The sequence below is a fragment of the Parasteatoda tepidariorum genome, chromosome 5, assembly GCF_982258835.1.
Source record: "Parasteatoda tepidariorum strain Cologne lab strain chromosome 5, Ptep-v5.0, whole genome shotgun sequence".
Taxonomy (NCBI): Eukaryota; Metazoa; Arthropoda; class Arachnida; order Araneae; family Theridiidae; genus Parasteatoda; species Parasteatoda tepidariorum.
The window spans coordinates 41,336,248-41,363,852 of record NC_141759.1 but is presented as its reverse complement, the minus strand read 5'-3'; the positions used below and the strand labels follow the sequence as shown (position 1 = coordinate 41,363,852).

Sequence of the window (27,605 nt, the reverse complement as noted above, 5' to 3'; positions counted from 1 at the left end):
TTCTGGAAATGAGGAAATTATTTCAATAATTATTTTATTCCATTTTTTACTGAATTTTTTTGTCCAGATTTTTATTTTCGTTGAAAAATATTTTTTTTATTTATTTAAAAAGAAGTTGGCAATAACTGTTATTTGTTTTCTTTCGAGTTCAGTTTTCTTTTTGTATAATGATTAATCATTTATTCCAGCTAGTTCTATAAAATATAAAAGAAATTTTATTCTGTCGTACAATGGTATGACAATTTCATTTACTTCAATATCTAACTTATTTTGCATCATACAAGTATTTTAATTAGTTATAAATGTTTTATATGTTTCATTAAATATCTTTTTCTTTGTGCATAGATATAGTTTTGAAATTTCTCTTATTTCAATGTGATTCATGTAGAAACAAAACGTTTCTACTATTTTATAACTTTTTTTAATTGAAATTTATTATTTTAGTTTTCTTTTAATGGGTTATTTGAACCTGTTCGACCATTTAATACCCAGTATCGATGTTATTCTGTATGTATGCTTCCAGGAAATGAGAGAAAAGATGTCGAACGAGGTGGAAAAAGTACGTTATTAATCTCATTTGGTATAGCTTTTAATTTTAATTAATCAGTTAAGATAGTTTTGTATTTACATATGATTATTTTTAATTTTGCAGTCATAATGCCTCCATCATCTTTAGATCACTTAGGTAAATATGATATCTTTCATTTTTTTATTGTAATATAAAAATATTTACGGAGAAATAACTATTATAAGAATTATTAAACTACACTTTTTATATTGTCGATAATGTACTAATCTGAAATTAGTAACTTTATAGTTGTTGATGTGTTGCATTTGAAGAACATTTTATTTTTTACACTACATGTTTTCCATTGTGTTCTATCAAAATTTTACAGAATTCTAGACAATTGATCAGAATTTTTGTTATTTATAGCAAATTTTGAATAATTATTGAATATAAAGTAATTTCTAGGTAAAATATAAAAGCTAAAGATATTTTGCTTTATTTTCAAATATGCAAGTGTCTAACTTAAAGTGTCAATTTTGGTTGTTTGTATTTTGGTTGGTTTAAAGTGTCAAGTTATGTTTGCCAGATCCGAGCAAATAATTTTTTTTTTCAATTTTTTATTTAATTATTTTAGTTGTCCATTTTATATAAATAAATAAAAATGCTGTATTTTTTGCAATGTGGCAGTTTTGAAATATTGAAAGAAAAGCTTAATTTCTCTCACCTTTTGAACCGAAAAGTACCCAGAGAACATGTGTTATTCTTTACAACGAAAACTTGTGCTCTGAATCTATTCTACTGGGAACAGTTTTCTAAGAATACCATCTGATTTTATCCCTCTTGAATTGCTTTTTTAAAGTTTGTAAGAAATATGTTTTTAATTGAAGAAAAAAAAGTTCTAAAGCACTTTTTTGAAAAAATTGACCTTCTCAAGGAAAGGTCTCATTTTCTCCAAATTTAGCAAAATAACAATTATTAATTTTTTGGAAATTATTCTATTTTGGAAAATTTAGTGAGAGTATTAAGTTACACTCTTTGAATTTTATTATAATGGAAGATAGTTCAAATGGCATTTTGTGATAAATAGCCAACTACAAGAGAAAACTTTTCATTTGAGAATTTTTTTTCTCTCATTTGAGTGCATGTTTTGTTATTACATCTGTCAAGTTTGCAAAATGATATGATAATTTGCACTTTGATGAAGGTCACAGATTTCACCAATTGAAAACTTTCTGATAAGAAATGAAGGCAAGGAATAGTCTTTTTAAGTTTGTTTCATTACACATAAAACAAAAAAGAACTTAAACGCTAGTTAATACTGATTTATGAAAATATTACTTGTAATAACTTTACTCAGCTCCTCAAATTAAATTATGTTAATTAGTAGTCCTTATCACTCTCCAGTTTACTGCTATGCTTTGTTTCTAATGTTTAAATAACTTCATAAGACAAAATTTAAATGTAAAAATCTGTACTAGGTTGATTGCAACAAAAAGAAAAGTGTAAAAAAATGTCCAATGTTCTGTAGACCCAGTCTCATAAAAAACAAGGTTAAATAAAAAAAAGCAAACAAATTTGAAAATATTAAAAAAAAATCTGATTTTTTTTTTCATCAGCCCTCCAAAACTATGTATTTTTAATTTTTAGCATTATTTTAAAAAAATATTTACAAAATACTTATTATTTTTAACTAAAGTGGTCAAAATTATCTTACGTTATCTGAATGTATAATAGTCACAAATAGTTATTTTTATTCTATCACATGATTTTGTGAAGACATAGACCAAATTCGTTAGTTAGACATCAAAGGAAGAGTAAATTAACTTATATCAAGAAGTATTAAAAAAATTATTTTAAATTACTATTAGTTAAAAAGAATATTTTAAAATACTATTAATTGAACAAGTATTTTTTCATCATTTATATACACTAACTACACATTTATTCATTTTCAGAAATACTTGTATTTAAATAAGCATAAAACTAAATGGGTACAATTGAATTATGTTTTGTAAACATTGAATCATTTTAGATACAACTTATAGGAAATTGTAATTTAAAAGTTTCCTGCCACTTTGAAAATCTTTTTATTTATTTATTTTTTTAGTCTATATTAAACATCAAACAATAATTTAGGTTTACACTCCTTTCATTAATCTTTCTGGATAATCTTTTCAATATTATTGAAACCAAATTTTAAAACAAATGACAACCTTAAAAATACATTTATAAACTATATTGTATAAAAATCAATGAATTTTTTTTTTTAAAATTCAAGTCTTTTATCATCTCAATCCTGCTAATAAAGTATACTGTTGATGAATTTAATTGAAAAATCAAAATCTATGTTTTGCAAGATTAAAATAAAACTATTTTCATTACTTTAATAAATACTATTGAAATATTCTCTTATGCATAGTTAATTTGTTGCCATTTTATTTGTTCCAGCACGTCTAAATATTGTATATCCCATGCTCTTTAAATTGACAAACAAAAAGACTAATCGAATTACTCACTGTGGTGTGTTAGAGTTTGTTGCTGATGAAGGAAAAGTTTATTTACCATACTGGGTAAATATATTTATAGCACTCATATTTTGTATATTCTGGCATAAGTTTTTTCTTTTCCAAACTACATGAGTTTTTCTGCAATTAATTTGAATTACAATAATATTAAATTTAATAAGTTATGAGGGTTACATTCTAATGTTTCTCTTTTTAATCTTATGAAAATTTCAAGATGAATTTAATTTGAAATTTGTTGGAAGTAGATAAGAATATTAGGTTTCAATGTTGAAATGTCACTATTTTCTTGCATACAATATTTTTTTAAAATATATATATATATATATATATATATATATATATATATATATATATATATACAGTGGTGGCCAAAAGTGTGGACACTTTTTGAAAGTTTCATGTTTTTCAACTTTGTGTGCTTGTAAAATACATTAATTTTCACTTAAATACAAACATTTAGATATCAAATTGAAGGTAATTTAATGTAGAATTTATTAATAAATACAGCATTACGACATCTGTATTACAAAAAAAGTTATGCAACTATTAGTAAGATCTATCTTAGATTTGCATTTTTTAAAGTGATACTTACACAATCAATATTTAGTAGGATAACCCTTATTTTTTAAGACAGCTTCACAGCGTCATTTCATCCAGTGAACGAGTGTTTGGAGTTTATCTTTCGTAATCACATAGTGCCAATAATCAATTATAGCTACACTTAGTTGCCTTTCATTGAATGGATGTTTTTTTCGTACAAGAATTTTCAAACGTCCCCACAAATTTTCCATTGGATTGAGATCAAGGCTGTTTCCTGGCTATGGTAATATATCTATGCCTTTATTTTGAAGCCATGCTTTGCATACTTTTTCTGTGCGGCATGGAGCTGAATCCTGCTGAAAAATAAATGGTGCGTTGTTGGAGAAGAGATCCCTGATTGAAGGTATCAATTTTGGTTTCAGGGCAGTTTCTATGTATTTTTTGGCATTCAGGATGCCATCAATCACTTGAATTCGACCCACACCATCTACAGACATACATGCCCAAATCATGACATTTGTTGGATTTTTTGTAATTGCTTCTATGCAATCAGGATGAAGCGCTGCACCTACTCTACATCTCACGTATTTTCTACTATCACTTCCAAAGAGCGATATTTTACACTCATCACTCCAGATTACTTGCTTCCATTGATTTTCTGACCATTTAATGTGTTCTTTTGCCAACTTAACTCGTTTTTCGCGTTGCTTTTGATTTAAATATGGTTTTTTTCTTGGAATTCTAGCTTGTAGTTGAAATCCTGATAAACTTCTTCTTATTGTTCTTGAACTTACTGCAATACCAGCTGCATTCATTTCACATCTAATGGCATCTGATGACATTTTTCTGTCTTGAAGGCATAGTCATTTAATTTTTCTATTGGTGGTAGCACTTCTACATTTTTTCCGGCCTGATTTGGCATCCTGAATGCCGAAAAATACATCGAAACTGTCCTGAAACCAAAATTTATACCTTCCTTCAGGGATCTCTTCCCCAACAACGCACCATTTATTTTTCAGCAAGATTCAGCTCCATGCCACATAGCAAAAGTATGTAAAGCATGCTTTAAAAATAAAGGCATGGATATATTACTATGGCCAGGAAACAGCCCTGATCTCAATCCAATTGAAAATTTGTGGCGACGTTTGAAAATTCTTGTACGAAAAAACATCCATCCAATGAAAGGCAACTAAGTGTAGCTATAATTGATTATTGGCACTATGTGATTACGAAAGATAAACTCCAAACACTCGTTCACTGGATGAAAAGACGCTGTGAAGCTGTCTTAAAAAATAAGGGTTATCCTACTAAATATTGATTGTGTAAGTATCACTTTAAAAAAATGCAAATCTAAGACAGATCTTACTAATAGTTGCATAACTTTTTTTTGTAATACAGATGTCGTAATGCTGTATTTATTATTAAATTCTACATTAAATTACCTTCAATTTGATATCTAAATGTTTGTATTTAAGTGAAAATTAATGTATTTTACAAGCACACAAAGTTGAAAAACATGAAACTTTCAAAAAGTGTCCACACTTTTGGCCACCACTGTATATATATATATATATATATATATATATATATATATATATATATATATATATATATATATATATATATATATATATATATATATATATATATATATATATATATATTGTAAAAAATCATTCTATCAAAAAATGACTGCATTGAGATTGATTTGAACCCATTTATTTTTTTTAATTAACAAATCTTAGTTTTTCTAAAATACTGTTTTAATGTTTTAATATTACAATTGTGGAATAATAAGTGCTATTTTTTATAAACGATTTTTCTCGGTCATGCAAAAACTATTGTATGTTAGTGTTACAGGTAATTAAAATGGAAAAGTTACAAAAATGGATTGAAGTTTTTCTAAAATACTATTTTAATGTTTTCATATTACAAAATTATTGTAGATTAACAAAGGTTATTTTTTATAAAAGATTTTTCTTGTGGGTCATGCAAAAACTATTGTATGTAAGTGTTACAGATAACTAGAATGGAAACGTTACAAAAATGGATAATTTAATTTCAGCCCATTTTTCTTGAATTTTTACAGTCATTATATGTGTACTATATTTTATAAAGTTTAAAGTCTGTACAATTTTTGTTGTTATTTTAAAAATTAAATAATAAATGAAGCAAGGGTGTTAATATGTATAGCAAAAATATATATATATATATATTTGAGAAAGTGAGTGGTGATTTGTAGCTCACACTAATGCAAATTAGGGATGTAAAGAATATTTGACCAAATATTCGGCAAAGTATAATTTGGAAAATTACTTTTCAACAAAGTTTTATTGGAGGAAATTTTAATAAAGAATAATCTAAAATCGTATTTTTTATCATACAATATTAGAAATAGTTTTTACACATATTTGTTAAGTTTTAAAACTTGTTGATATATGTTCTGAAAAATACATGGAAAAGTGAAATTTGAAGAGTTAAAACTATATTATTTTATGCTGAACCATGAGTATATGTCATGTTGATTTTTTTCAATCGTATTCAGACAAGTTAATTTCATCGTTTTTTCAAGACTTTATATTTTAAAATTTGGGAGCTTATTTTTGTTTTTGTGTGTTACCTAAAGTGGAGCATGTTTATGGAGCGTTTCTAATTGACATTATTGTTTTATTGTCACTTTTTTTTTCTTGTATGGTACAACAGATAACTAGTAACATGGAATACTGTGGTTCTCAACATTAAAGTAATATTTTAGAACGAAGAACAGTTTTTTTTTTCCTTCTCTCTTTTGATTTTTTTAAACTTTTCTTTTTATTGGTATTTTTATTGTGATAGCATTTTTTAAAGAGCACTTCTAATTAACATTATTCTTTTATGGTCATTTTTTTTCTAAGAATATGGCAGTGTGAAAAAGTTAAATTAAGACTTTTATCATTAAATCTATTGTTTAAAAATTTAAGAACAATTTCTGTTTTGGTTTATTTTAGCTTAGAATATCAGAAAAATTGGTATTAATTGAAAGTTGGTTATTTGAATCAAATGATCGGACTGGGACAAAACTGTCAAGTTAAACTATTTATTGCCTTGGTTGAACCACTTATGATCAATGTGAAATCAATTGTTATGATGCATTTATTTTCTGAGGCAAACTTCTACATTTCTGACTTTTTGAATCTGGATATAACTTGAAATGCTAATTTACAAGAATGGACAAATCTCAAATGCGTGTTTGCAAAAATGTGTAAAACTCAAAATGCCTGTTTATTTGTTTACTAATATGGACAAAGCTCAAAACACGTTTTTGCAAAAATGGATATAGCTCAGAATACGTATTTACAAAAATGACATAGCATTTTATTCCATATTTTTTATTCCTTAAAGAATAAACTAATGATTCCAAATTAGTTCGTAATGTGATATCATTCATTCACATCAATCACTTGGTACATTTTCTTAAATTAGTCTTTTTTTTTTCTTTAAAAAAAAGTAAATAGTTGGTTGCCACTGCCATTAATTTCTAATAGTGATTGTAAATTTGTGTTGCAAGAATTTAGAGTATTCAAACTCACTTTATCGTTTTTAATTCTGAATACAAAGACATCACCTGAAAATTTACATCTCTAATATATTTAACCACCCAGAACCTGAAATCTGGACACTGTTCTAATGATTATGCTTAGTGTCTAGATCAGTGATTCTCAACCACTGTGCCGCGGCACTTTTGTGTGCCGCCAAATTCTTAAAATGTGCCGCCAAATATTAGAAATGATACAATAAAAACTACAATGCTTTTTTTATTATGTTTAAATTAAAGAAAAGCGTATAAATATAACATTATATATATACTTTTTATAATTTTTCCTAACTTTTAACAGCGTGAACATCTTTGTCGGCGTTTGTCTTGTCTCTGACAATCTTAAAATAAGAAGGAAGAGTTTAAATTGTCTTTGACAAAAAATGTTGAAATAAGTAGAAAACTTAATGACTATTAAAATTATTAATTAACAAAGCAACATATAAAGCAAGCTAAATATTAACTTTCAAAAGGAAATAAAGCTAATCATTAAAGTAAGCTATGCAATTTATAATTCTAAAAACAAATTAACAAAGGATAACTAACAAAAAATAAGCTAACAATTAATAATTAGCAATAAAACTAATTAACAAGAAATCACAAAAAAATAATAATTAATGTAAAGAACTAACAGTTAATAACAACAGAAAACAAGCTAACAATTAATAATTAGAAATAATTAATCCCTTAATAAACTTGCTTTTGTAGTACATATTATTTTATTTCACATTCAAAATTATTATCTCAAACTATTTAACAAAGTGTATTATAGGTAAGTAAACAACTTTTAAACTAATTTTTTTCATTGTGTGCCGTCAAATTTTGAAATCGTTAAAAGTGTGCCGCCGCAAAAAAAAGGTTGAGAATCACTGGGCTAGATAAACAAGGAAAAATCATGCATTTTCCAGTATACAGGGTATCCGCGCACCTGGAAAGTCATGAAAAATCATGGAAAGTCATGAATTTCAGTATTGAACAAAATTTGTCATGAAAAGTCATGATTTTTGCTGTTTTTTTGAAAAAAATCATGGAAAGTCATGGATTTTGGTTTTCCAGTGTTGCAAGTACTGCGCCAATTGTGGAAACCTGGACCTATATGCTCCAAATTGAAGTAGTAGGCTTAAATTGCCCCGATCTGAGCCAAAAGGGATATTTTCCCCTGGGTATCGCCAAGTCACAATTTTGCGGCAACCAAGCTACTGCTATGTGATGGGTTGCTCTGGATTCAGTGGGAAGGATTCTTGCACTCTCATGTACAACTCTGGTTCATTTTACAAGATATTCTCAATTTCAGGTTTCATTTTCCACTCTCTGAAATGGAACCGAAACTTCCCAGGAATTTTCGGGGACCGACTAAACATTGCCAAAGTTTAATAGCAAACGAAAATTTTATTTCTCTTGTTTAATTTCATTGTTATTGAAGTGCCATCGTCTTCGTCAATGGCAAGCTTATGGCCTTCTTGCTCTATTCTATTTATAGCATAGTGCTCATGATCTTGGAATTAACTTGGGGACCATTCACTAAGTACATATTTTCATGTTGATCCTCAGAGCAGTCAAGAATCAAAAAGCTTCATAACCTCAAAATTTCCATCTCCCTTTTATTCATTTAATTTAATAAAGATAAAAATTGAGTTTCTTAAGCGTAAATTTTTTCTGAGGGACCATCCACTAATTGCATATTGTTTTTAAACATTTATTACTTTTTTTTACTAATATTTTTTTTTTATACTTATTGCATTTTATTATAGCTTCAATACTCATTGAATTTGCATTTAAAAATTAATTTTTTTTTAATCATTTCATTAAGGAAATACTGTACTGGGTAACCAATTTTAATTTTAAAAAAATTAGGGGTCATTCACTAATTTACATTTGTAATATAAATTTATTAAAGTTTGCTTAATTCTTTACATATTTTTATAAATTCCGTATGATCAATATTAATCTTGTTAATGTTTTATTGAATATACTATTACAAATAACATTTTATTAAATTTTAAGAAAAATATACTCAATAACGTTAAATAATAGTTAAATTAATTAGAGTTTTAAATTACCTTTTACAGAATTAATTAAAGTAATTATTAATTTAAAAAATAGTATGAGCCACTCAATATTGAATTTATTTAAATTGCTTTTGCCAAAAGCTCCTTTTTAAGTAATATTTCACCTATATTAAATAAATGTTTAGGTTTTTTCCAAACTGAGACACCATTGATTCACTTGCTGTATTATAAAATGGTGTCTCTAGTTTAAGCATTGTTAGGGCGTTTTTTAAAAGAGTTCTGCTTTTCTTAGTTTGACAGGAAAGGACTTAAAATCTTTGGATGTAGAAAACGCAGAAATTTGGCAAAATTCAAATTTAATAGATGTTGGACTAGATACCACAAATACGATGACATCATTATCTTCATCAGTAAGAAATGCTATGTATTTAGGTGCTAGGTCTATGGCACATGCAAAAAAGTTATTAAAAGCATTGCTTCTTGAAAATAGGTTACTATACCATCTTAAATTGTTGCATCCTGTGATGAGAATGGAATTCTATTAAGGTAATAAGATATCTGGCAACAGTAACCCCATTCATTATAAAACCTGAAGAGTCATGTTTGTTACTGTTACGTGTAGAACCAGAAGGTTATTCTTGTGACTCAAATGAATATGCACCAATTGATGTGTTTTGGAAAAACTATTTTGTGAAGAAATATAATTTGGGAAATATCAAATATTCTCTTATAACAAAGCTTTTTAAAGCTCTTTTGTGCATACCACATGGGAATGCCGATGTTGAAAGAGGTTTTAGTACTAGAGAGGTTTTAGGTTTGTTCATATGTGTGAATAAAAAGCTACTTGACAATAGGGCAAGTCTAAATTTCCATAGTGTTAATAGTTTGAGACAAGTTTTCACATATCAGCTGGGAATTTAAATAACTTTAAAGTTGACAAAGATATGATTAAAGGAACTCGTGCAGCATTTAAAAATTATTCTGCTTGATTAGAGGTTGTGAAAAAAGAATGTGAAAACACTGAAACTGAGGAAAGCAGATTGAAAGTTGCTGAAATTGATTTGCTAAAAAAATTGAAGGCTTCTCAAGATCTCTTAGCCACTGATAAAAAAAATATTAAAGATGGGTTAAATAATAAAGACATGTCGATTATAGAAAGTGGACAGATCCTCTTATCTGAGGCTAAGTCGAGCATAGCAGAATATTTAACAGAATTGGAAGCTACCAAAAAGAAACTTAATTTGTTTATGCAGGGACCTTTTAAAAGTGAAAAAAATAAGATATGCCATTAATGAACAAAGTTGAAAACTCTTGTTTTAATTCTTTTTATTAAATATGCTCCAAATCTTTGTTTCGCTGCTCCAAAATTGCTTTTGTGTTGCTCGAAAGATGCTCCAAAACCATGTTTTGCCACTTGCACCACTGGTCTCCGAAAAATCTAATTTTTAAAATGGAATCCCCCCCCCCCCCAATTTCATCCTGTTCCAAACATCTGAATTCCTAACAAAATCATCACTCAGGCATATTTTATTAGAATATAAAATGATTTTATCATGTTCTTTAAAAATTATGGTGTTCTTTCAAAAAATGAAAGAAAAAACATAATTTCTAGATCGAATTATCTTTTAAACTCTTCTGTCATTTAAAAATTCTTATTATTTATTTTATTTAATTTTATCAATTTAAAATTCTAGTTGAAGCAAACCAGTAATTGCAAATTTTTTTAATTCCTAAATGAGAACAGAAAAATTAGGAGTATTTCTTTCCTTTCAGATGAACAAGAAAAGTATCTTTAGAATATAATTCTACAGAAAAAAAATTATTTGCTTTTGCATTTTTTTCTAGCTATTTTATTGTTTCAATTCTTTCTTTACTCTGTTTTTTAAATTTAAAATCTATAAATATGAAGATGCAGAGTATAGTTTTGGTTATGCCTTTTATTATGTTATTATAATGCTTTTTTAAATGCATTGTTGCGTTTTTGTCGGAGAAAATAGTAACTTCATTAAGTCATGAAAAATTCTTGGAATTAGTCATGGAAAATCATGAAAAGTCATGAATTTGAAAATCTAAAATGTAGCAGATACCCTGAGTATAGCTAATAAATTTAGGTTGAAAACTGAAAAGGCGCTTTTTTTTTCAGTGTCCATTTTTGTAAACATGCATTTTAAGCTAAGTCCATATTTAAAAACTCACTGATATTCTGTTTTTGTTAAAGAACATTGAATGATATTCTATGTAATGTTTTACATGCATTAATTTTAACTCTTATTTATGTTTGTTTTCTCAGATGATGCGGAATCTTTTATTAGAAGAAGGAGGCATATTGCACATTGAAAATGCCACTTTACCTGTTGCCACTTATTCAAAGTTTCAGCCGCAAACAGAAGATTTTTTGGATATCACAAATCCCAAAGCTGTGTATCCTTTTGAAGTTGATATGCATATATATAGAAATTAATTTAATTTATCTTTAAGGTTTTTACGCTTTTGAAAATTAATGCATGAAATTGAAATCCATGTATCATTTAATGTACATTGTGCCACTTTACTTTACTCAAAAATCTAATTTCAAAATTTTTGTATTCTATCGTGCAATAGACAAATCAATGTAGGGGATGAAAAATTCGAAATTAAGGTTTTATGTATTAGACATTTTTTTATGATAAGCTACTTAATGCAGGGATCTGTCTAGGTTTTTCTGAAAGGTACCTATTTTGTGAAAAATTTAGACTTAATTTGTGAAAATTAAAAATTAATATTAAAAAATCAGCACAAGAATATGAATTAAATGTTTCTTACAAGATAAAAAAAAATTTTTTTTTTAAAGAAAATTTATTTTGTGAAACTACCGTTTTTTCTAAAGTTGAATTTGTAAAGGTACCGCTAAACAGTAGTAAATTTTGCTAGGACAGACCTCTGTATCGCCTAAAAGAAATTTAAATAACATTTGTTTCTTCAGTTTTATTAACCACTTCTCTCAAAACCTAGCGTGAAGCCCTTTTTTTTAAATTCAATTATAAGGCAGTATTGATATGCAACAGCATGGAAAAATTTGTCTGCTGAACATGCAGTAAAATATTTGCTTTAAAATGTTGCACTTGCTGAGTATGCTAATTTTAAAAAGCAAGAACGTCTAATACTACTGTTCATGATAAGCTAACTGCATAACTAAAAAAAATGACTTAATTTAATGAATTTAAACCTGAATCATGTCGATAAAGACTCAATTTATGAATTTAAGAAAAAGCTGTTAATCCTATTTAAGTTTAACTTACATACATAGATATAGAAATTAATTTAATGTTAATTTATCTATAGGGTTTTCATGCTTTTGAAAAGTAATGCCTGAAATTGAAAATATTGAAATCCAATATTTTAAATTACTTGCTTTTAGTTATCTAAATCCATGTATCTAATATAATTTACGCTACTTGATGAAATACACTATATACTATGCATGAAATACACTTGCAAGAATTTTTATATTCTGCTCTGCAAACAAATCAATGCAGTGGAAATGAATTTAAAATTAAGATTTTATATGTTTGACATTTTTCTATGATAAGCTACTTATTTCTGCAACAACAAAAAAAAATCAAAAATTTTTGTGTTGTTAGCCAATTTTTCTCTAAACCTATCGTGAAGCTCTTTGTTTCTTCTATTGCAAGATAGTATGGGTCTGCAACAGCATGGAAAAATTCTCAAATTTACCTGCTTAGCATGCAGTAAAATATTTGCTTTAAAATGTTGCAATTGGTAAATAAAAAGTACTGAAAATTAACTAATTTAAACTTAGTCATAAAGATGAAAACTCAACTTTTGAATTAAAAAAAACAAGCTATTAATCCTATTTAAGTTAAACTTAATTTAATCTGCAGATTTTTGTTTTTATATTTGTTTTATTTTTGTCTGCAAGGTCAAAATAAAACTGCATCACTCAGTGTGTGTGCTTGTTCTGCTGCCAGACTCACTGTCATAACCGTGTATTTGAAAACCTTCTTACTAGGTAAAACTGTAGATTATAGTACATTACGCAACTTAACTTTTAATTCATTATAATAATATTTCGAAACCTTGAAGAATAGTTTATATTTATCTATGACATTTTTTGTTTCTTGTTAATCAATAAATCATTTGATTCAGAAAAAAAACCTTTTCTTTTAAACTATGTGTATTGCACATCTTTAACCTAAATTTTTAGCTTGGAAAATGCTCTAAGAAATTTTGCTTGCCTTACTACTTCTGATCTCATTGCCATTGATTACAATGATAAAGTGAGTAAAAGATAGTCCTTTGGAAAACTAAGTTTCAAAATTTTTTATCTTTTATTTGTTGGTAAAATTCTAATTATATTTCTCACTTAATTAAAAGTTTCATTGCACATTTTGTGTTTTAAGTTGATGTTAGTAGTGCGAAATATATATATATTGCTCATGGGCTTCAATAGTGGCACAACTCAAATGAATGTGTATTTTCCTATTTACGCCTGTTCTTAGTCCGAAACTCGTGTTTTTTTAGTTGTGCCACTATTGTAGCCGATGAGCGATATATTATTCGTTTTTTTATTTTATTATTATTGTTTTTTTATTGTGAGAATTATGCAGGGTTGGGTTTTTGATATGACACATCAAAAAATTGTTGAAAAGTTTCATAAGCTCTAGTAATCTTTGAAAAAGTGTCAAAATCCTATGGCAAGCTTCTTTTCTGCCAATGAGGAAATTTTATTTGAAAATTGGCATCAAACTATACTGTTTAAACCATGCACAATATTTGCATTATAATTAGTGCTATAATTATGCTTTTTCAGGGAAAAAAAACAGTACTCTTAGTACTTTAAGATTATTATTTAACATTTTACAAAGCGTCCTTCTTTGAAGGACGGAAACCTTTATTAATCAATATTGGGAGGCAAGAGAGATGTTGCAGTTGACGTTCTGAGACTGATTTTCTTTTATTTTTAATGTTTTATTGTTCTTGTTTTTATGTATGGAGGAATGGAATGAAATAATTGTTATAAAGTTAATTCCTGTTTTATATTTTGGTAATTTTTTTTGCACGGATCCAATCGAATGCATCTTGGGTGCGTGAAGGACAAGTGTTTTTGTTTAAATAAGTTAGTCTGATGATTGCAAAGTGACAGCAAAAGTTATAAAGAGAGCGATTTTCCAAATAACCAATAATATAAACTTTCTTTTATTGTTTTTATTAACAATATGTTGGATTTTAACATAGTTCTGTGTTTTAATTTATGATCTGTGTTTATATTAAAATAAACTTAAATAAATTAGCTGTAATTTCCTAATAATATTTTTTTAATGTACAGTAGTTAGCTAATAAAGTGTTTTATTATCATTTTTTATTTTATTTACCACTAACTTTCTTTTGTATTTTATATAGATATATGAATTTTGTGTGTTGGAAACAAAACCTGGAAAAGCTGTTTCCATTATAGAATGTGATATGAACGTAAGTTTTAAGTTTTTATTCATCTCAGCTACTAAAACTTTTGAAATTTTGATAGTTTTCTCTAGTCTTTTGATTTAAAAAAAATTTCTTAATTTTTTCTATTTCATAAAATTGTACAGAATGTGATATTTTCCTCGAAAATAAAATACTGAAAATTCTAAATTACTAACGATTTTAATGTACTGAGTGGAAAAAACGAACCACCATGAATAACTTTTACTCTAATAATCGAATTTTCATATTTTGGGATTCAATGGTTTGAGGGGGTGACCACAAACATGCTAATTAGTTTGTGCAAACAATATTTTAAGTTACAAAATCTGACACTAAAACGTACTTTCTCTGGGTAAACCGAGCTTTTTTATGGATTTGGATATGTGATTCTTAAAATATAAGGAGTAGTCACAATCTTTAAAATATAGTACCAATACTTAACTTTATTTTTTGTGTATTTCACCATATCTTGATAACTTTTTAAACGAATTGAAACATTTTTGTACACAATTATAAAGTTGTTTATCCAAAGATAATTCATTCAAAAAATAATTTTTATGATCTAATGCGGTTTTACACGCATGGAATCATTATATTAATTATCTATTTGCTTATAGGTAGAGTTTGCTCCTCCTGTGGGATATGTTGAACCTGAATCAAAAATGCAGACACAAGAAGATGAAAATGTAAGTTTTTATTTTACTTATTTTAAAAGCAATTTTTTACATATTTCTTTTGCTATATCTTACTATTAAATGTTAGTAAGTTTTTATTTTTAATATATAATTTATGTCTATTTATATTACTATTTTAATTTCTTTTAGCTTTACTCAACTGACATATCAGTTGGGTTAAATTTTTGATAGTTTAACAAAATAAAATAAAGCGAGTCATAAAGCCATGATCATTTCTTTGCCTGATTTTTATCATAAACTTAATGTTAATCTTCAGATCGGCTGTTTTGAATGTTTAATATTCAGATCAGCTCTTAGTAAGAAATTATTCCAATTAAGATTTTAATAAGAAATTGCTTTAAAAAAGAAATACGAGAAAAATTGTACTTTGAAGTGAATCAATCCAAAATGTACGTATATATATATTTTTCATTTAATTTATATTTTATTCAATTTAATAATTTGCATAGATAGTAATTTTTATTACAGTAAAATTTATAATTTTGAGGACCTATTTCTAAAGTTTCAATAACACCGCTCAGCTTTCTTTTTCCTTTAAAAAAAAAGAAGAAAAAAAAAAAAACTTCTGTGGCATGTTTGTATTGGTTTTTAGTACAATGCATTAAATCATATTGCTCTGAATATATGCTTCTTTAAAATAAAAAAAATGGATGTAAGAACTAATTGTTTTAAAAAATTTAGACATTAATCATGAACAATAAAATGATTGTCTGTTAGGTTATTGCAAAATTCTCAAAGAATAAATAGTGAGGAAAAATTAACATTATATTTTCTAGTGTGTAAGTCAACTTTTTGAGATCCTTAATTATAATGTTAAATTTTAGGACATTCTATAGAGTATTTTAGTTGTTAATATTGTTTTCTGAAACTTAAATGATTGATTAAAAAGTAAGTTTCTTTCTTTTTTAAAAAAACTTATGTATTAGAATTTATCTGATATCACATTGTCCCTTATGATTTTTCCACAAGCATAAATTAAATTATTGATTTAAGCATTAAATCCAGCGAAATCTTTCATTTTGAATTTAAAAGTAGGGTTTTATCATGAAGATAGGGGTTAAATATGATAGTTAATGTTCACTTAGTTACACTTCTGAAAATTTTTGTTATTATAAACAAATTAACTAGCAAAGATAAAATAAAATTTCCATACCTATGAAGATAGATTATACTTTGTACTTTATATGTAACGAGCCCTCATCCCCAGATGTCATCCCAGAAAACTACCCCCAGATGGCGCCACTGGCGCAACAGAAATAATAACTTTCATTTTTTCAGAAACTTAAAAACAGTAGAAGTAGAAGTAATGTAACTAGAGAAGCGCCATGCAGCGCTAATACCTAACTCAATATTTTCATCACTTTATAATCATCATTTACCATTTCATGTAAATTCATCTTCATCTATTTGTAATTAAAACCAATAAAGGTTTATCAATCATCAAATTGGCGGTCTAAAGGTAAGTGGAACATTTTCCACAATTCATATTGAAAACAGGAATTCATTTTAGATTGAACATTTTCTGGCGCCCGAACAGGGACCGCCATTAAGAGATTTCTTGTTTATTTTCGATTAGAAATTTAGTTTCATAGAATAGTGACTTTAAGTGTATAAATAGTTCGCTTATAAATTAAGATGGAGAAATCCAAACAAAAGCGTACTACGATAAGGTCATTAACAACTAAGTTATTAACCAAAATCGAAAACATTTATCAAGACGATAAGGTTACAATAGATGAATTGGATGAGTTAATGTCTGAATTAATATTAAAACAAGAACAATTGAAAGAAATTGATCTCGAAATTCAGCAGGGTATTACGGATGTAAATGAAATCGATACAGAAATTATAAAGTGTGATGAATATTTGACAAATATTGTAAGAAGTAAAAGCAGATTAAACAGAAAAATAGAAAAACTGTCGACTTCGGTAGTGTCTCCTGAGTTAAATTCGAACATTTCTGAACCGAAGATAAGCACTAATATAAGAATAAATGAAACTTCTTCTGTGAAACTGCCTCTTTTAACTATAGAGAAATTTTCTGGCGATCCTGCAGACTGGCAAAGATTTTACGATCAGTTCGAATCTGCCGTAGATAAAAACACTGGTTTGTCGAATGTTGAAAAGTTTAATTACTTGAAAACATATTTAGTGGGATCGGCTTCAGATGCGATTAAAGGATTCAGTTTAACAAATAATAATTATGTATCAGCAATTGAAACATTAAAAGAACGCTTTGGCAAGAAAACGTTGATAATTAACTCTCATTTGAATAAATTATTGAGTTTAACCCCAGTAGAAAAATCAACAGATATTTTTTCATTAAGAAAATTTTTTGATTCTTGTCAAACTGAAATAAGGAATTTAGAATCTTTGGGAATTAATCAGGAAAATTACGGGGCTTTACTCTGTCCTATACTTATTAAATTACTTCCCTCAGATATAGTGTTAGAAATAACCAAAAAATATAGCAATGATGATGAGTGGAAAGTATCAGAGATCCTCGATATTTTAAAAACAGAAGTAATTAGCCGAGAAAAAGCTACGGCCTTGAGTTCGTCTATAACACGAGTTTCAGAATGTTCCCCCTTTCCCTCCTCAAAGCGTAGCAGTGGAGGCGAGAATTCGCATAAACAAAATAAGAATCGCATATCAACGGCGTCAGGTTTATTGAATGAATCGAGTAATAAGAAAAATAAATGTATTTCTTGCGGTAACGATAGACATAATTTATGGGATTGTAATGAATTTAAAATGAAAGAAATGAATGAGAAAAGGGATATTTTAAAGAGAAGCGGTTGTTGCTTTATTTGTTTTCGCTTTGGCCATACGGCTAAAAAATGCAGGAGTTTTGTAAAATGCGATATTTGTTTTAGACGTCATTATACATTTATGTGTCCGGAAAAGAAAACAGATAGTAAAGTGGAAAGTACGGTTTTATCGAATGAAACTTGTAATCCGGAAGTATTAATGCAAACGTTAACAATTCGCTTAATAAACGGACAAAAAGAAATAGTTATACGCGGATTGATAGACACGGGGTCCCAAAAGTCGTATCTTTTAAAAGAAACAATAAATAAAATTGGTTACAAACCAATAGGGCAAGAAAACTTAAATCATAGTCTTTTCGGTGGATTACAAAGAACTAATCAGCATAATAAATACAGAATTTTTTTGAGCGATTTAAATCGGGATTATTTTTGTAACTTTGAAGTTTATGATCAGGAAAAAATTTGTACAGAAATTCCTAAAATAAGAGACGGCTCGTGGATAAAAGAAGCGAATAAGTTAGGAATTAAATTTTGCGATTATAAAAACATGGAAGGGTCGAATTCAGAAACTAAAGAAATTGATTTACTTATCGGAGCCGACGTTTGCGGTAAACTTTTCACAGGTATTATTAAATCAGTTTCAGAAAGTTTAGTTGCATTCGAAACGCGATTAGGTTGGACACTTATCGGTAAAACTCGTGATCCCGAAAACAGTAATAGTACCAACACAGTTTTGTCCCTTCATGTGGCTCAGGCTAAAATTTCGGATCTCTGGAAACTAGATACGTTAGGGATATTAGACCCAGGTGAAAAAGAATCAATAGAAGAAATTGCAAAAGCTACCGAAGACCATTTTAATCGCAACATTAAGGTACTTGAAGATGGGAGATATGAAGTGAGCCTTCCATGGATCTTAAATCACCCTACTTTGCCTAATTATAGAAGTGTTGCTGAAAGAAGATTGAAGAACTGCGTTGAGTCCTTAAAGAAATCAGAAATATTAGAAGATTATGAAGCGGTATTTAAAGAATGGTTGCAAGAGGGAATTATCGAAGAGGTTGACCCAGACGATACAGCCACCAATGAACATTTTTTACCCCACCGAGCAGTGATAAAAGAAAATTCTACTACCAAGATCAGACCCGTTTTTGATGGTTCGACCAAAATAAAAAATTTCCCCTCTATCAATAATTGTCTTGAAAAAGGACCTAATCTTGTGGAGCTCATTCCTTCAGTGATCAACAGATTTAGATTAAATAAGATTGGAGTCATTGCAGATATTCGAAAAGCTTTCTTACAGATCCAACTGAGTGAAGCTGATAGACCTTTCTTAAGATTTCTATGGTGTGAAAATGGAGACCGTTCGAAGATCAAAATTTACCAACATAGAAGAGTGGTGTTTGGCTTGACTTGCAGTCCATATTTGTTAGGAGCCACTCTACGGTACCATTTGAAGAAAGCGCCAGAATCAATGCTGGAAACTGCAGTTAAATTAGAAGAATCATTTTATGTAGATAATTGCTTAACCAGTGTTGAAGATAGAGAACATTTGCACAAATTTATGACTGAATCGCAGTATATATTGAAGAGAGCTCAATTCGATCTAAGAGGGTGGGAGCATAGCATCCTAAATTCACAAGAAGTAGCCATCCCTAATGAAGAAAGAAAAGTACCAGTTTTGGGACCGATTTGGAAATTAAGTACTGATTCATTGACTTTGGACTTAAAGGAAACATCGCAGGCATCTGAGACTTTAACCAAAAGGAAAATCCTGTCTGAAGTTCACAAAGTATTCGACCCAATTGGTTACACGTGTCCAGTAACATTAAGACCGAAGATAATGCTTCAGGAGTGCTGGAAGCTAAAATGCACTTGGGATGCAGAATTACCATCGTCTATTAGAAAAACGTTTGAAAAATGGCAAAAACAACTAAGTCAATTGAAAGATATAACGATTCCGAGATGTCTCTTGGACAATCCTGAAGGTTCGAGAAAATTAAGTTTACATATTTTTTGTGATGCGAGCACATGCATATTCCTGAGAAGCCAAAACGAAGACTCGACATCATGTCAGCTCATTCAAGCTCGATCTCGAGTAGCTCCTCTAAAACCCGTCACAATACCCAGACTTGAACTTTTATCCTGTACAATTGGAGCTAGACTGGCTCATGGAGTTAAATCAGACTTAAGACTTGAAAATATTCCAACATTTTTCTGGTCAGATTCAGTAAATGCCCTCTTTTGGATAAAAAGGAATGAAAATTGGGCCCCTTTTGTTTACAACAGAGTCCAGGAAATCAGATCTCTCAGTTTGCCAGAAGACTGGAATTATGTTCCTGGAACTCTTAATCCAGCTGATCTTCCCTCACGAGGATGTTCTGCAGAGCATCTTAAGCAATCTAAATGGTGGGAGGGCCCTATTTTTCTGAAAGATCCACCACAGCTCTGGCCAAAAGATATTATCGATCCAGATTTGGACATTATCAACGCTGAAAGAAGAAAAACGATAGTGACTTCAACAAATTTATTCAAAGGACAAATTCTGTTATATGATACTTTAACATCATATCGAAAAATGATAAGAGTAACTGCTTGGATTTACAGATTCTATCGAAACATCAAGAGTGCTGCGGATGAACGAAACCTCGAAAAACAGCTGACTATTGAAGAAATGAAAGACGCTGAAATGGTCATTTTAAAGTACGTGCAGAACAGATGCCTAGCAGAAGAAACCAAGCCTTGCTATACTTCATTACAAACTATAACGGATGATGAAGGCCTTATACGAGTTAGAACAAGAATAGCCATGAGGAAGGGTTTGAGAACATTTAAGTATCCTATTGTTCTGCCATCTGACCATAATGTCACTCACTGCCTTATACTTGATAAACACAAAGAACTAAATCATGCCGGAACTCAAATTGTAATGTCAGTTCTAAGAGAACAGTATTGGATCCTCAGATGCAGAAAAACTGTTCAACGAGTGATTAAAAAATGTGTCATTTGCAAAAGATTCAGCGCTCGTCCTACAGAAGTGCTAAGTGGTCCTCTACCAGAAGATCGTGTACGAGAAGCATTGATTTTTGAGGTCATTGGAGTGGATTTGTGCGGACCACTCTTTTTGAAGGATGGAAGCAAGAGTTGGATCGTGCTGTTCACCTGTGCGGTTTTCCGAGCCATTCATGTTGAGTTAGTAACTTCACTTTCCACGGATAGCTTTCTGTTGGCATTTAGAAGGTTTATAGCACGACGAGGAAGACCCGCAACGGTTTTCTCTGACAACGGCACAAATCTGACTCGCGCGGCTGCAGATCTGAAATCAGTAGACTTCGAAAAACTAAAAGAGTTTGCTACTTCGAAAAAGATTCACTGGAAGTTCAATCCTCCCTCTGCACCCTGGTGGGGTGGATTTTTTGAAAGAATGATTGGAATGCTAAAATCAATTTTACGGAAAGTCCTTGGAAGAGCAAACCTTCTCTATGAAGAGCTATACACAGTAATTTGTGATGTTGAAAGCATCATAAATTCCAGACCACTTACGTACATCTCAGAAGATCTAGAGGACCTGATTCCATTAACACCTGCCATGTTTTTGCACGAACTTAAAGAATCTGGAGTACCAGATATTGATTTAATTGATGCCACCAGGATGAAAAAACGATTTGCCTATCGTCAAAAAATTCGAGAAGACTTAAGAAAACGTTTCCGAATTGAATATTTAGGACAACTTAAGAATTTTGCCCGTAAAAAGAAAGACTCTCAAGTTAAAGAAGGAGAAATCGTTCTCGTAGGAGACGATAACAACAAACGCATCAATTGGCTTTTGGGCAAAATAGAAGCTCTTTACCCCGGCAAAGATGGAAAAACAAGAGTGGTGCGCGTAAAAACTCGGCATGGATCATACTTATGACCATGTCGAAAACTTTATAGACTTGAAGTGACTAATTGAGTTTCGTCATGACATTTGTCGTCCAAAACTCAAGGTGGGAGGATGTAACGAGCCCTCATCCCCAGATGTCATCCCAGAAAACTACCCCCAGATGGCGCCACTGGCGCAACAGAAATAATAACTTTCATTTTTTCAGAAACTTAAAAACAGTAGAAGTAGAAGTAATGTAACTAGAGAAGCGCCATGCAGCGCTAATACCTAACTCAATATTTTCATCACTTTATAATCATCATTTACCATTTCATGTAAATTCATCTTCATCTATTTGTAATTAAAACCAATAAAGGTTTATCAATCATCAAATTGGCGGTCTAAAGGTAAGTGGAACATTTTCCACAATTCATATTGAAAACAGGAATTCATTTTAGATTGAACAACAGCTATACAAAGTAAATAAAACACAAATAATACTACAAAACAGATGTTATACCGTTTTAGTTCTTCTGGTGGCTAATAAAAGCATAAGCCCCCGGCTAGACTGTATTTCCAGCTTTTTCTGAGTATCTTATTTTTTTAATAAGAATTTATGCTAAATTAAAGACCTTGAGAGTAAAAAGGGATACCTCACATTTTGTGGTTTAAAGCAGATTCCCACTACAGAAATCAGAATAAAAGGGAACCTGCGTTGCCATCTCTGAAACAGAGACTCATACTATTTTATTTGAATAAAAGCTTTAATTTTAGATTCACATAATTACAGTGGGGAAATAAAATTAGGTGGGTTATCCCTAATGTCTTCAATGATATTAAAGATTTTTGATTATTCTATGAATAAATGTCAATTTGAAATATGTTTCATTTGTAAACTACAAAATGTTCATGTTCTGTGCATAATTTAATATTAAAAACATTTTTTTCTCCCAGCAGCCTCCTTTACAAGATCCAAATATTCCTTTACCCGATGGATCCTTTTTTGTAAGCTTAATTTTTTTAATCTCTTTTGTACCTAAGCTTTTCGTAATCATATTTTTTATGCATCTTATAGTGAGTCAAAATTTATTGAAACCTTATACTCTAAGACTAAATCTTTTTTTCCCCCATATGGATTGTGGATAAAAAAACTTTTCCTTATGAAGAAGTTTTTGTGTAAACTTATTTATTTATTTCAAAAACCAATTAGTTATTAACTTTAATTTATCTGTTGAATTTTAATTAAATGCTAATATAATCAAACATTATATTTTATTATGTTATAGCGTGAATGAATTCAAGTGTTCTCCCTAAGCGTTTTTAGAAGTGCAGCTCGCTCTATCTGCCCTTTGATCCTTATAAATGCCCCCGCTTTGCTCTTCTTGAAAAATAAGCCTCCATCCCTTAAAAACATTGTCTTATTTATTCATATTCCATTTTTAAGAAAAAATAATTTTAAAATAATAATTACACACAAAAATTATTTGTGTTTATAGGTTTAATTCTGATAACTATTGCAATTAATTACTCTCAACTAAATTTTTATAAGTTTCTCTTTTTCAAGGAGGTATATTAATAAATTTTTGATTTGAAATTCATTTTTTTAAAATCAGTACCTTTTTTAAAAAAAAAAACATGCATCTTTAAATGTTCATTTTCTAAATATTTTTAGTATAAATTATAGAAAAAATCTTTTAAGCAGTTAATCAAAAAAAAAAAAAAAAAAAAAAATTATTTTACTTTTTCTTGAGAAAAGAAAATATATGCAGAGATTGTCTCTTAGCATGCCTTTAGTTACTATATGTAAACTAAATTTTTTTTTCTTAATTAGATAGTGAGTCAAAATTACTTTTTGAAACATACAATAATAAGATGGTAACTAATATTATAAGATGGTAACTTAACAAAATGTTGAGGATAAAATTCAGTTATTACATGATATTACACATTTTGATAATTATTCGCATTATTAAGTGAGTGCCCTTTCAAAACTCTGTGCCCTTTTTTGTGAAAAAGGGCACAGAGTTTTGAAAGGGCCCTTTTTTATTCTTAGAAAAAGGGCCCTTTTTTATTCTTAGGGACAACTCTGGTGAATTACTTAACTTGTTTTGACACCCAAAAACATTAACAAGATGATAAAAATTTTTGAATAATAGAAACCTCACATTATTTCTTTACCAATTTGAATGTTTTTTAAACTATTAATTTTGATGGGTAAGAGAGAAAATTTCCCCCCTCGGAATTTCTATATATTTTTTCGATCAGACTTTTTGTATATCTGAAATTGTTAAGTTTATTTATCGTAGATATTTTTAATTCTTAATCTATACTGTCAAATTCAATACCAGATTTCAGGATATTATTTTTATAATAAACTATAATTATTTTAATAATTCTATACTATTTAATAAACTGTAAATTAATTCTTTGCTTTTGACCATGTAAAAGGCATTTCAAGGTAAAGGTGTGAGGCTGGATGGTAAACAAAAGAAAGGATCTGATTTGCCAGATAAAATACTTAATATCCCTCCCCCTAGAAGGTATGTTCATTTTTCTGTTCTTTTTTTTTTACCCTTAATGTTTATAGCTAATTTATTAATATTTTTTTAAATTTAGTTTATGATTTACTATAATAAATTCAAATGAGAAATAGATCTACTTTATACTATAAATGAATAATGTTAAACAATGCATGTAAAGGACTAATAATGCATCAAAAACATGCATACCGTAGTTTCGGTTCTACAATCAAAGACCCTTTTCAACGTCAAAATACAGAATTTTTGTTTGAGATTCAGTGTTTTAATACTGAAGAAGCTTCTCGATTATAGAACTAAAACTATAATATGCCTCTTTTTGTTACATTATTTGTGCTTCAGTCAGGTTATTACGTTGTTTGCCATAAATCAACTAGTTAATTATTTATTTTAGTTACCTGATTGTTCATTACCTCTAGTTTTTGCCTAACTACAGTCAAATTTCGATCCATCATTCCTGCATCTTTTGTTTTCCTGTGTGTATTGTCTTGTTTTGAGGGCTTTGTCACAAATACTCTTCTTATAATATCAATAAGATCTTTTTGAAACTAGCAGACTCCAGCATTTATCATTCAGAAGTACTGCTTTAACTTGAAATACAAATATTGAAATTGTTTCCTTTTTAAACAGTAACTCCTGATGCTAATGATGAAGGGGGGGGGGGTGAAGATTCGTTATAGTTGACCTAAAACAGCAAGATTGATCTTTATGCTTGTGGTTCTGCAGGTGATATCAGATATGCTTTGTCGATGAAGACAATAGAATAGAACCATAACCATTGCCAACATTTACTAAAGGGCTTAAAAACTTTATTGATTGCGTTCAGAAGAAAGGATTGGGTTGAAACCAAAGTTTTGAAATAATTGTTTATTCATCTTTCATCATAAATATTTATACATTTAAGTACATATCCGCGCACCTGGAAAGTCATGAGTTTTGGTTTTGTACAAAATTTGTCATGAAATGTCATGATTTCAAGTTTTTTTTTTAAATCATGGAAAGTCATGGATTTGGTTTGCCAAAAAATCTAATTTTTAAAGTGAAATTTACCGCTCACCCACAATTTCTCAGTGTTCTGAATATCTAAACTTGTAACAAAAAACTCACTCACAGTCACATTTTATTAAAATATATAAAGGTTTTAAATTATGGTGTTCTTTCAAAAAATCAAAGAAAGAACATCATTTCTAGAGTGAATTATCTTTTAAACTTCTGTGATTTCAGAATTTATTTATTATTTATTTTATCAATTTAAAATTCTAGCTGAAGCAAGCCAGTCATTGGCGAATTTTTTTTAATTCCGAAATGAGAACAGAAAAATCACTATTATTTCTTTTCTTTCGCATGAACAAGAAAAGTATCTTTAGAATCCTTTTGTCTGATTAGAATATAATTCTACAGGAGAAAAAAATAATTGCTTTTCATCTATTCTATTGTTTCAACTCTTTCTTTACTCTATTTTTTAAATTGAAAATCTATAAATATGAAGATGCAGAGTATAACAGTTTTGGTTATACCTATCATTTCAATTAATGTAACTGCTTTTTTAAAATTATTGTTGTGGTTTTGTCAGAGAAAATAGTAACTTCGTTAAGTCTTAAAAAATTCTTGGAATTAGTCATGGATTTGAAAATGTAGCTGATACCCTGTACATATTTTTTTTTAAGTGTTTTATACTCGTAGTAAATTTATTAATTTTCTGGCTCATTACTTCTTTATTACTTTATCATGCATTTTCAAGTCATTATATGATATTTTATGTTGACCTGCAATCACTGATATCCCGTAACTAGCATTCACAATGAATTGTCCCTTGAGAAATAATCGATAGATGGTCTGCAGCATGACAATGATAATCATTTCAATATTTTATTTTTAGAGGAATTCCTGATTACGATTATGAAATTGGCACTTTAAGATTTATTAGAACTATAAGACCAGAGGATATAAATAATGTAAGTACATTGTTAATGTGTGTGTGTATTTTTCGTTCTATAATTAAGATATTTCACATTATTTCAATTAATAAAATTGATTTATTCTTGTTTCTTCTTCAAAAAAGAATGTAACTAATAGTTACTAATTTTATTTATTTATGGGAACTCGAAAAAAAATTTTTTTTAATTAATACATACCAAGAAAAAAGAATCAACTTATTCTTAAATATCTCCTTTAATAATCTAATCTACTCTTATTTAGAGAGAACCTTGGTAGCAAACTATAAGGGATATCTAAAAAAACATTTTCACTAACCTTATATATTTTAAATGTAAAGTTAGATTTAAAAATAGAAGAATGAGAAATCTTAGATTTCTGTGATGTTACAAAAGTATAACACACTAAATTTGATTTGAGCTTGTTATTTTATTTGCTGTTCATGTTTCTAGGTTTGATTTTTTAATCCTGTTGTATGTATTTTTCTTTGAATTTGTTTTTTAATTTTATAAAATATGCTCTTTTAGGATAAAACTCCTGAAGACAATTTTGAAGCTTTCACTGGAAAGGGATTTACTTTACGGAAAGGAAAAATTAGAGATTGAATTCGGAAGCAGCACCCAGAAAATTACTTCTGTAATATACTTGTATTTATAAACCCTTATTAAATTAACTCCATTTTTTATATGTCTTGTTTTTATGATTAAATTCTTTTTTTTACTTAATTCTAAATTTATTGTATTTATGAATATTAAAACAGAGAGTAATTGCTGAAACTAGAGTTTTCAAATCTATGATTTTCATTGACTTTTGCAATTTTCCTAGATTTATACCTGTTATTTATTTATTTTTATTTTGTGCAGTTTATTAATTTTTGATAAGGGGGAAAAGGATTCCAGAATCAATAAAAATATGTTTATGTATTCTAAACAACCACTGAAATTATATTTATGGCGTTTAGAAGTAATATTAAAAATTGGCAGAAGGCAATTTCTTCAATAGTGCATATTCATTCCGACATGAGCTGCTAAATATTGACCAGATTGAGATTTGAATGTAATGTAACATGGTTTATACAGTGTATCAATTAAAATCATGCTAAAACCCCTGTATATTATATATCACCCTGTATTTCAAATTACCTCAAATGTGAGGAAAATGTAATTTTTTAAATATAATTACTTTTCTT

General features: G+C 28.7%; 1 protein-coding gene across 2 annotated transcripts; it reads left to right on the top strand.

Annotated features, from left to right (window-relative positions):
• The first annotated feature begins 102 nt into the window (after positions 1-102).
• Ufd1 (ubiquitin fusion-degradation 1-like) lies at positions 103-27,101 on the top strand. Of its 2 annotated transcripts, none has more exons than XM_016068532.4 (12): positions 103-233; positions 445-559; positions 653-685; positions 2,957-3,078; positions 11,447-11,577; positions 13,361-13,433; positions 14,557-14,625; positions 15,237-15,305; positions 22,902-22,949; positions 24,393-24,484; positions 26,361-26,436; positions 26,944-27,101. In XM_016068532.4, exons 1-12 carry the CDS (start codon positions 231-233, stop codon positions 27,019-27,021), a joined length of 909 nt encoding a protein of 302 aa, XP_015924018.1. In that variant the 5' UTR covers positions 103-230; the 3' UTR covers positions 27,022-27,101. The 2 variants fall into 2 exon arrangements, with proteins under 2 accessions (XP_015924018.1, XP_015924017.1); XM_016068531.4 differs by having other exon boundaries at positions 22,899-22,949.
• Positions 27,102-27,605: the final 504 nt, after the last annotated feature.

Coding starts and splice junctions, on each gene's coding strand:
- Ufd1 (XM_016068531.4), top strand. Junction 686..2,956: donor ATCATCTTTAGATCACTTAG/GTAAATATGATA, acceptor TATTTGTTCCAG/CACGTCTAAATATTGTATAT. Junction 24,485..26,360: donor AATATCCCTCCCCCTAGAAG/GTATGTTCATTT, acceptor TTTTATTTTTAG/AGGAATTCCTGATTACGATT.